Genomic DNA, 12,143 nt, shown 5'->3' on the forward strand with positions numbered 1-12,143 from the left:
TTATGAAGACCTCAAAGCTGCTATTACGGAATGCTGTGGCGAAAGCAGTATGAGTGAAATACGGAAATTACTCACCGGCGAGCAACTTGGAGATAGAAAGCCATCAGAACTTCTATGGGTAATGACTAGGCGGGCTGAAAAGTACAACGTGCCTGACTCTTTGTTACTGGAATTATTCATGCACCAGATGCCGCCAAATGTTCAGTCTATTCTAGCGTCAGTTGAGCAGCTCGATTCATCGAAAGCTGCCAGTATAGCGGATAGAATATTGGAAGTTACACCCGCTCAGGTAAGTGAAGTTTCTTCTCGTGTACCTCTCAATGCCTCTGAGAATTCTAAATTGGATTCCCTGCTGGAAGAAGTGTACAAATTGCGTAGCGAGGTTTTGTCTCTACGATGATCACTCAGTGTTACAAAAAATCACTATAACAGGAAACGAAGCCCTTCAGCTAAAGCTGCTTTGAACTGTTCCTATTGTTGGTATCATCATAAATTTAGTGATAAAGCTAAAAAGTGTGTTCCACCATGTACATTCCAGGGAAATGTACCAAGTGTAGTGGTGACATGCACTTTACCCTCTGAGTCTCGTCGCCTTTTCATTAGAGACAGGAAATCGAATAGAATATTTTTGTGCGACACTGGCTCAGACGTCAGTCTTCTTTCAGCAACCAGACAGGAAGCACGTCAAACACCTATAATGACGTTTTCTGCAGCAAATGGTACCCCTATTCCAGTTTATGGACAAAAAGCGTTAAGTATTGACCTTAGACTTCTTCGTAATTTTAATTTTACTTTTTATGTGTGTAAAGTGTCAACAAATATTATTGGATCTGATTTCTTGCATTATTTTGATTTATTACCTGATTTAAGGAACAAAAAACTTGTTGATTTAAAAACACATTTTAAAATTAACTGCAGTGTAATTAACACACATTTATATTCTGTTAAAACAATTATTTCAAATTGTATTTATGATAAATTACTGTCTAACTATCCTTTACTGTCAAAGCTTCCTGATCTCAATGAGACTGTTAAGCATAATACTATTCATTTCATTGAAACCATTGGTCCTCCTGTTTCATGTAAGCCAAAGAGATTAGCTCCAGATAGATTAAAAATTGCTAAGCATGAAATTCAGGAAATGATCAATTTAGGTCACATGCGACCCTCCAAAAGTAATTACTCCTCTCTTCTTCCCATGGTGTCAAAAAAAAGGCACAAATGAATTGAGACCTGTGGGAGATTTTCGGAGGTTAAACGCTCAGACAGTGAAGGATAAGTATCCTATTCCCAATATTTGCGATTTTGCAGCGGAGTTACATGGAACCAAGGTATTTTCTCGATTAGATTTGGTTAAAGCATATCACCAAATTCCAATTAATCCCTCTGATAACCATAAAATGGGGCTATTGCACTCCTATTGGACTTTTTGAGAGCACAAGAATGCAATTTGGGTTATGCAATGCAGCTGCAACCTTTCAACGCTTTATTGATGAAGTAACTCGTGAGCTGCCAGGAGTATTTGCTTTTGTCGATGATATATTGATAGCGTCAAAAGACGAAAATGAGCATTTGATACACTTAAAAGCCCTTTTTGAAAGATTAAGTAATTATGGATTAAGACTTAATGTATCTAAATGCAGTTTTGGTTTAACTTCTTTGGAATTTTTGGATTTTCATGTATCTGAACAGGGTTTAAAACCTTTACCCGAGAGTGTAGAAGCTATTCAAAAATTTTCTAAACCAAACACATTAACTAAGTTAAGGAAATTTCTTGGCATATTTAATTTTTACAGATGTTTTGTTCCAAGAGCTTCACATGTTTTAGCTCCCTTAAATAGGTTACTGGAAGGCCGCATTAATAAAAGAAAACCTTCACAACCAAGCAAAACAAAAGAATATCCTCTTGAATGGGACGACGAAGCCGAGAAAGCATTCAAAAATGCAAAAAAGGCAAATTGCTCAGACAACCCTTTTCAAACACCCAAGTCCTGTTGCGACCTTGAAACTTTGTACTGATGCATCGGACATTGCGGTTGGTAGCTCATTTAATGCAACTGCATAATTCAGTTTGGGAACCCATTGTGTTTCTATCCGTTAAACTCAGCAAAAGTCAAAGGAAATGGTCAACTTATGATCGAGAACTATTGGCAATTTATTTGTCTATTAGGAAGTTTCGGCACATGCTTAAAGGCAGTGTCTTTACAATCTACACTGACCGAAAGCCCTTAATATATGCTTTTAAGCAGAAGCCCGAAAAGTGTTCTCCACGACAATTTCGTTATCTTGATTTTATTGGCCAATGTTCCACTGACATACGATACATCAAAGGTCGTGACAATATCATTGCTGATGCCTTATATAAGGTAGAAATAGATGCGATGCAGTATCTGATAATCAACACATTGATTATAAAAAGTTATCCGAAGCACAAATTCAGGACTCTGAAATTCAAAATTCCTTATCTCAATCTTCACCAGTTTTTAAACTTGAGTTTAGAAGATGTTACTCTTTACTGTAATATGGACACAGGTATACCTCGACCGTTCATACCTGAATCTTTTCGCTTTAAAATATTTCAGAAGATTCACTGTCTTTCTCATGCTGGTATTTCAACTTCAACAAAATTAATTACCAAGTGCTATTTTTGGCCTAATATGAAGAAATTTATTAAAACTGCAGTTCAATCATGTCTACAGTGCCAACGTTCTAAAATTCATAGGCATACGAAATCACCACTGGGTACCTTTTCCTTGCTTGATGCAAGATTAGCACATATCCATATTGATTTAATAGGTCCTCTTCCATCGTCTGAAGGTAACCGTTATTGCATGACAATTATTGACAGGTTTACCAAATGGCCAGAAGTCATACCTACTGTCGACATGTCAGCTCAGACGACTTGCAAAGTGTTAGTGCATAACTGGATAGCAAGATTTGGCTGCCCGGTATCAATAACAACTGATCAAGGCCGAAATTTTGAATCTCACTTATTTAAGGATTTAATGAAAATTTTGGGTACACATCGCATTAGAACTACTGCTTATCATCCTCAGTTCAATGGACTGATTGAGAGATTTCACAGGCAACTTAAAAGTTCAACAATGGCTCATAACAACCCAAACTGGACTGAAATTCTGCCTACTGTTCTGTTGGGTATTAGATCTGCCATTAAGAAAGATATAAATGCCACTTGCGCTGAACTTGTCTACGGTACTAAGATTACTGTCAGATATGCTGAATGCTACAAACATTGTATCGCCTACTGAATCTTATGTGTCACAACTTCGATCAGTCATGCATTCAGTTAGACCTATTCCAACCTCTAGGCATATTCAATCACCAATTTATGTACATCCAGCACTTCAAACCTGTTCTCATGTATTTCTGCGTATCAATTCTGTTAAACCACCTCTAACTCCATCTTACACTGGTCCTCATACCGTGGTTAAATGAATGGATAAAAATTTTATTATTGAGGTAAATAACAAAAAGATTACAGTTACAATCGATCATTTAAAACCAGCATGTATGTTGTCTGAATGTATTAATTCACCTGTAATTCCTCAGTTTTCACAGGAAGTCTGCAAAGACTCAAAAATGTTTCCAAAACAAGTAGTTACCCGACGTGGGCGTCGTGTTCATTTTCCTAAAAATCTAATTACTGTAATATAATTAAAGTTTTCTCTTGTGGTTTGCTGCAAATGCTACAATGTATAGATACTTGGAATAATTTTTTTTTTGCATACGTATTGAGAGTTATATAAAATAATTATTAACTTTTCATTACTTCTGTTTAACTAAGTTATGCATTGTATGGGTATATATTCCAATCAGAATTGTAAATGTATTATTACTATTTATATATTTGTATTTCTTTTTGTACGTACAATTTTAAAGTATAACTGTTATTTGAATGTCCATACCTTAAGTTGGAAATTTACAGGCAACCCCTTTTGTGTCATGACTGTGTCACTGGGGGGATACTCTGTGGCAATCTAATGTTCGACTGCGTGCGCAGCCAATCCACGTCATGTGGTTTATGAAAAAACTGCTAGAGCGGCAGTGAACTCGCTCACTTCGCCCTTAGCTGCAGCATAGGATGTTTGAATATTAGTTTAATAGATTTTGTTATTCGTTCTGTTATTTCAGTTGTGTTTAAAGTTATGGTGTGTGTGAATAAAAGTTATGTTTAAAGAAAAGGAGTCATGTCAATTCAAGAATATACAGAAGCACATAACCACCACACCACCATAACTTCATAAGATGATAATATTAGTTACTAATGACATATCCAACAGCCGATTTAAGTTACTGATTCTTGTACAGTCTCGTCTCGCAGTTCTAAAGATAAAAATTAAAACTTTTTAAATGGTTAGAAATTCTAATTACATAGCATTTTTATTTTTTATCATTAGTTTAAGGGAAGAATATGCTTTATTGAGATCTCAGACTCCACTTTTACCAACCCTTTGGTTAAGATTACATGCTTCTCTAAATATAAGATACTTAAAAACCAAATTACACAATGTGGGGGGATTATGAATATAAAAAGGGATTTGTAATGCACCCCCTGCTAGAGTTTGCACTTATGAGATTCTGAACATCTGTAGCAAAATAATAAAAGCCGTTTAGTAAGCAATTATATACATCAAATAAATACAATAAAGTCTGCTAAAGTCAGATAAACATAAAAATTAAGTTTTCTTACTTTAATTGTCCTTTATTAACATTTAATATAAAAACTAATAACATTTAATACAAAGACAAGAGTGGGGAATAGAATCAGATAGATGCAGTAATTATTTCTGCCATTTGTAACTTAAATGACAGAAAATCTGCAGTTTCCAAAACCATAACCTGCCATACAATTTGTACAGGATCAACAGAAAAGAGTTCTAGTCCCTGGATGGTGAAGAATTTCATACAACTAAGCTTTTGTAGCAGTTTGCACTAAGCCTTGATTACATATCAAAATCTAGTTCTTCGAAAGTTTGTAGAAATGGAGGTAAAGAATCCAGAATTTACCACAAATTGGGAAGTTTTATACCCTGTGCTCTAGCTGCTGTTTTATTTGGGGTATGTCATATTACTGCTAGAATTAGTTTCACAAGTATGCCAGAGAAAATCATTTGAAATTTAAGACAGTTATTGCAAAAATATATGTACAAAACATTTGCCTGAAACTTTTAATTTACTTGCATGTTACATATAAATAAAAAAAGGTTGCTTTCAAAAAGAAACATCACAAACGAATAATTTCATGAAATTCCGCACACATTTTTTAGGCCGGTAAAGTTCACTTAAAATTTTTTTCTTTATGTTGGTATTCTGTTTATGCGAGCTGAAACTGGAACAGGTAATACAGTGTTACCTTGGTATATGTCATTAACCTGTTAACAAAACAATATTTACACACCAAATGAACTATAAAAATAATTAACCTGCTCGTATAAAAATATTATTATGTCACTGTATAATACTAAAATACAAATGCAGTGGGTGAAATACATACAGTACATTAATGAAACAGTGCACATGATACTACTTGTACATGTGTTTTTCACTATTTTTCAACAATGCACTTTTTCAACATGCTATAAATATCTCTAATTATTGTTTGGTAATTTGATTTCACCCCATTTGTAACATAAGCTGATTTAATATTATCTTTGGTTTTGACAATCCTAGACACCATCATACTTGACATATGGCATGCAATTATTAATTTAAACAATCTCTTCTTTCACCAAGAGGATCCTAAAACTTCTTTCATCACTTGACTTTTCCAAAACTCATTGTTAATGAATTTTCAAAGAAGTTACATGAAAAACAGATACTTATGTGTTTTAAAATACCTTAGTTTACAAGATATAAATTTTTATACATCAAATTTTCAAATGTGCCAAAGTATGGCAACCCCATGTGCATAAACATTATGCAGGCAACCATGCTCATAACTTCCCTTCAATCAAGCAAAGCTGCCTTTTTTTGTATGCATTTTTCTTGTTGTATTCTACGTTTCAGTGGTTTTTAGGGACAAATTATTACATTTTTTATCTTCAACTCCCTTCTAAAACATTTGCCTGTGGAATTTGCTAGCAAAGGAAGAAATGCAGTAAAATTTCTGCTAGAATATAGTACTTTTGTCACAAAATTGCTATATATAGCCAGTGTGCAAATCCAAGTTTGTACAATTCTCTGATTTTTTAGGTAAAAACTAATCACTGCACACATAGGAAACAGAACACTGCTAAAAAATTAGAGCTGGATTTCACAAAAAAATTTGAGCGTTTCGTTTTTTTAATGTATCATATAATCCATATTTAATAATTAAAAATTTTAAAGGTGTATTTTCTTTTGATATGTTGATAATATTTACGATAGTTTTAAAAAGTTTTTTTTTTTTTTTTTTACATGTCACAAAAAATCGCCAGCTTGTAACCAATATGTAATTTTGACCTTTTCACCTGTACAAAATTTCTAAATTGCTCCAAAGTGTTTGTGTTAATACCAAAAAACACTTAAAAATTTAGAGTTATAGTGTGGGTTGTGTACTGAATAGTAGTGACAGGCATACTAATGTTCATAGATAGTTGTAGTCTTAGAAGAGGTGAACAAATATAGTGCTCAGATGTAAAAACTCATTGAACTCAAGCCACATTCAAAACAAAAATGATTATGTCCAAACAGAATGTATACAATGTTGGATGTATTTCAAAGTGGACATGTACCAAGGTATCACTGCACTTACAGTCAAAAGTCTAATCCGGACGTCCATTATCCGGACCTCAAAGCTACAAACATTCTGCTCATAATACCTTTACGCATGCGCGTTTAATGTATAACGGACGGTATAAGCTAAGGATCCGGCTTATTATTTTTTGCAGACTGTTAGAACAATTTTATAAAAGTAAGCTTGAACTTTCGATTATGTCAAAAAGAATTTCCGATTCTGGAGCTACCAAAGCATCTACAAAGCGAAAGCATGTTTCGATGTCCATCAAACAAAAAGTGGAATTGCTGCAAAAAATGGATAAAGGCATATCTTTTGATTCTCTAATCATTTCGAAATATGTTTATCAATTTCACGCTGCCGAGGGGGGGGACTACGCGGCACGCAATGAACTGGAAGTTGATCTTGTTGGAAAATATGACCTATTGCAACCCTTTTTCTGAATCATCTCTCCTCCTTGAAATATTTCTAACTTTTACATAAGGCTTAGTTCTTATTTTAAAAGGATATAGTAGTTATTTCTACCGTTTTTCACTGCCACTGTTTGTATTAAGAACGGACTGTTCCAGCCTAATCAAGATGCAAAAATGAAGCTTGATGTTCCATCATCTGGAAAGCTGAGTCGTGCCGATAGCTCATTGGTTGCCAGATGACGTCATGTCCACTTCAGGTATAAGTATCTCGTGTCGCTCTGGCTCATTCCTTCTGGTTCTGTTTTATTGCTCCGTGGTGTGCCATTTCCAGCCCCCACTGGAAGACGATATTGCGATGCGTGCAGTCCAGTGATAAGTGCCGTGGTTCCAGTCAGTGCAAGATGACTTTTCCTGGATTCTCAAAAGAGGCTACGATGTGAGCGACTGCAGTGGGCGGCATCTTCAACACAAGTGTTTTTCCAGAGTTAGCGGCGATGAGTTTCCAAGCTGTGATTTCTCACGTGTAACTACAGTGAGCGGCATTTTGCCGGTTTAAGTGCTCTCAAGGATTTAATTTAATTTTCCAGGTGCCTTCTTGACCACGAAGCATGGACTTATTGATAGTGAAGCAAATTTCATTAAAACCGCGTAGTTTCTCTGTTTAGTGATATGTTTTTCGCGTCTTGAATGCCAGTATTTGGAGATCAGGTAAAAATATTTACCGTGTCTTTAATAGTGTAACATTCTTTAAAAGAAAAACCCTTGGGGTTAATGGATGATCAATTAAGTGTATTTTTTGATAATGATTATGTTATACTCTTTAAGTTTCTGATATCGATTAAATTTATTCATTGTGTTTTTATTTTTATATATTGTTAATAAATTGGTTAAGTTTAAAACTTTTGTCTTCAATGTCTGCACAGTACATAACCTTACAAGCTTCTATTGCTACTTTTGCTAAAAGTTTAATTTTACAACTTTAAACTTTGCTTTTGCATCAGATCTGTCAGCACTATCCTTTTTTTCAGGGCAGATGTTTTTATTTTATTCGGCTTATAATTCCTTACTAAATGTAGTTTTTCATCTGCATGTACTCCATCTTTGATATGATTTAAATCAAATTCCTCGTAATTATAAAAATCACGAATACACATCAAATAGTTTTCTGGTTGCAAATTTCTAATTTCAACTATGCGTAATGTATGCTTCACGCATACGTGCGTTGAAACAAATGTTTAATAAAGTAAACAAATAAATATAAAGTTTTTTTTTTTTTTTTTTGTAAATTTTGATACCCTTGAGATCATAATTGTTCTTTATTTCATATAGTACGGTTTCATATTTTTAATTTTATAATTTCTGCATGCCATCTTACCAGATTTAAACTGATGATCTATAATCTGGAAAAACCAATAATCCGGAATCGCCGAAGTCCCGACGAGTCCGGATTAAAAACCTTTGACTGTATACTGAAATATCACTGATGCCTTTTGAAATAAATTTTTTTTATATTAAGTTTCAAAGACTTCAAATAAAATTTCCTTGTCATATACTTATTGTTTAAATGACTTGATTCCAAAAGAAACTCATTCTTTACGTGTTACGGGTACAATTTCTATTCAGTTCTGAAAGTTACTGTACTATTTGAAACATCACTTAATGATTACTTTTGAATTTAAAGATATATGTTCAATTTATTTAAAAATCGTAATAACTAAAAATTATGCAACTAAGTTCTCATTTACAAATTCAATATTGCAAGCACTCAAGGTTTATGAGTTTTCTGGCTACATCAGTAAGATTGCTATGGATCATCACAATATATAAAGGATAAGATTATTACTTTAACATCTTTAGCAAGTGAAATTAATGCAAAAAATAGTAACCGAAAAAAAAAAAAACAAAAAACATTACACTGAAAAATGTTACTCAATTTTCGTAATAAATTAATAAAATGCAAATTAAATAAAACAAAGTTTCAACACAAAATACCATTTACAGTTTTTGTAATTGCAGACTAACCTTTTGTAATTGCAGCTGTAAGTGTTGTTTTGCCATGATCGACATGTCCAATTGTTCCAATATTGCAATGAGGCTTGTCTCGCTGAAATACTTTTTTAGCTCCTGGAACAGCAGCTGTTGCAAGGTGCCTCTTTATGGATATATTTAGGATGCTTGAAGCAAATGCATTAGGACACTGCAAAAACAAAATTAGAGCATTCATTAACATTGCACTTAATATTAAAAAAGGAAAGTATGCCATGAAATAACTACCAAGTATTATACAAAGCAAAATCTATGAAAACACAGATTTAAAATCTCAGTTCAAGAAGTAAATTTTTAATACAACATATATTTAACTATAATCTAGGAAGAACCAGAGACAATTTACTGGCAATTATGTTAGAATTTATTTTATTGTCTATTTCATATTTTGTAAAATTTTAATAAATTTTTCATTAAAAACTTAACAATTTCAAATAAAGCAGTAGCAAAACCATACAGAATAAAACATTTTAATCTCTAGCAAGCGAGAATGTCTATCAGAAACTCTAACGATACGATGTTTTTAAATATTTTTAGCCCAAATGCTCTTGAAACGTTTATGCGTATGTAAATGAAAAAACGCCTATTTGGGCGTAATATAAAATCTGAGAGCTTTTTAGTAAAAAGTTCAATGAATTCATCTGCAAACTGTTCAGCAGCTTCAGTACCAGCTGAAGCTTTTTCACCAGAAATTTTTAATTTTCTTATGGCGATTTTTAAATTCGGTTAACCAAACTGTCGAATATGTGCACTCAGTGTTTAAGTTCATTTCTTCATGAAATATTTTGGCTTGAGCCATTAGCATCGGACCCGTACATAGCATGCCCTTGCTGCAACGCTGTCTCACCCATTCAATCATCACTTTGTGATGATCGTCACTTTCAGCATGACAAGCTCTTTTTCTTTTATTCATTGCAAGTCGAGTGTCGGAATCCACACAAAATTCAAAAAGTTCCTTTTTCTTTTTGCTTATGTCACATACAGTTGACTTTCCAATGTCATACTCCTCGCATAATTTTGAGACGGATATGCCTTTATCCATTTTTTGCAGCACATCCACTTTTTGTTTGATGGACATCGAAATACGCTTTCACTTTATAGATCCTTTGGCAGCTCCAGAATTAGAAATTCTTTTTGACATAATCGAAAGTTCAAGCTTAATTGTTATAAAGTTGCTCTAACAGTCTGCAAAAAATAATAAGCCAGATCCAATTAGAAGATTAAGGAACAGCGCAGTCTGCAACATTAACTGAAATGCCTTAGAATCAGTAAAGATAATTTTAGCCTAGCTTATACTGTCTGTTATACATTAAACGCGCATGCGTAAAGCATACAAAAAAAAGTTTGTGACTTTGAGGTCCGGATTATAGATCATTCCGGATAATGGACGTCCGGATTACGGACTTTGTACTGTATTATATTATTGAAATTAATACACAGCATTTAAGATTTTTACAAAATAATATATATTTTGAAATGCATCTGAAGTTTCTGAATGCAGATTTGTTAAGTCACATACCTAACTGTATGTGGCATTAAAATATAAAAAAGTTCTAAAGTCCTGTTAAGCAAACCTAATATAGCCTATTTAAAGTAAACTCAAGATTGCAGCATAAATCATGTGCACAAAATTTCACGATTTTCTTTTTTCTTTTTTTTTACTCTGAAATATATATTTTACAAAAAAGTGAAATCAAATCACCAAACTCAATCTGAAATTTGTAAATATGAATTCTACTTACTGCTGCAGAACTTTTTGCAACAACAGTCTGGAGCACAAAGTGGCCTACTCCTAAACCTAATAAAAAATCATGCTGAGTATACACATTATGAAATAAATGCAATAACATGTAAAAGTGTATAATACAATGATTAAACAGAAATCTCTGAGTCACTGAGGATGTCACTGAGGATGCCATAAACAAAAGTCACTGAGGATGCCATAAACAATACGGATGGCCAATTTCATTCTCTTTACATAAAAACTCATCATTATGTGGTTCTGACGGCATGCTGAAAAATGTAAACAAGAAGTTTTTTGCAGATTATCACACATGATACAAACTCAATCAGATATTGGCTTTTCGTTCATGTCATTGACGGAAAAGATGAACACGAATGAACCCAGGCTTACATCCTCTGTATAATGTGAATTTACGTCATGGGGGGATTGCAGCAATTACATCGTTAGTATACTCGTGTTGACAGCCTTTCGAAACCGACCTCACTATTCCACCAGATCGGAAGTGAAGCATTTGATGAATTCTTTTCTAGCTGTGCAAAAGAACTGAACTGAAGAGGCACTTAGTTTAGTTAGTCTAGATTTTAGGGTGCCTTTTGGCTTATCATCAAGATGTTGCTTCATTTATCAATAAAACTGTTTCGTTTATGGTAACCTGAGTAGCTGCACATTATGGAAACCCTATTATGACGTGACTGGTTGTGTGATTGCGGTGAATTTGACTGATGAGAAAATATTTGTAAGGGCTTATTTCTGTGTTGGATATGAGTTAGGAAGTATGTTGCTTATTTTGTACTGCACACCATAAAATGGCTATATGTGATGACATTACTGTGAACTTTCTGTACGATTTGGAACGAAAGGGAAAAAAAGTATTAATTGACTGGTGTGTAAATGAAGGTTTACTTAGTAGTCATTATAAGCATCCTGTTTGTATGCAGGAAATGTGTACGATTGAATATACGCCCTGAAATATATCTTTACCCTTGTTTTTTCCCTATGATTATTTATGTGAGTATGCGACACAGTTACATCAAATTCAATCCCTTCTACTGTATGATTCTTACGCTAATTAAATGTAAGGTATTATTTGGTTTCGAGGGCTGTAAAAAAATTACCAAATTATCGTTGATGCCAATGCTGCCAAAAAGGATTGCGGCAACCCTAATAATTGAGGCAAGAAAGGAAGTATAATAGTAAATAACTA

The 12,143-nt window shown here is 33.7% G+C and overlaps 1 protein-coding gene across 1 annotated transcript in view; it reads right to left on the reverse strand.

Annotated features, from left to right (window-relative positions):
• The window catches only part of LOC118195159 (uncharacterized), a 56,814-nt gene that overhangs the window by 25,639 nt on the left and 19,032 nt on the right, over nucleotides 1–12,143 (reverse strand). Inside the window, exons 2-3 of the mRNA XM_085810820.1 lie at nucleotides 10,938–10,993; nucleotides 9,172–9,346 (exon numbers count right to left, since the gene is read on the reverse strand). Of these exons, the coding sequence (XP_085666946.1) occupies nucleotides 9,172–9,346; nucleotides 10,938–10,993 (231 nt within the window). The remainder of the gene's footprint in view (nucleotides 1–9,171; nucleotides 9,347–10,937; nucleotides 10,994–12,143) is intronic.

Source organism: Stegodyphus dumicola, chromosome 2 (genome assembly GCF_044657685.1).
Source record: "Stegodyphus dumicola isolate Sdum_Otavi_A_Nest chromosome 2, ASM4465768v1".
Lineage (NCBI taxonomy): Eukaryota > Metazoa > Arthropoda > Arachnida > Araneae > Eresidae > Stegodyphus > Stegodyphus dumicola.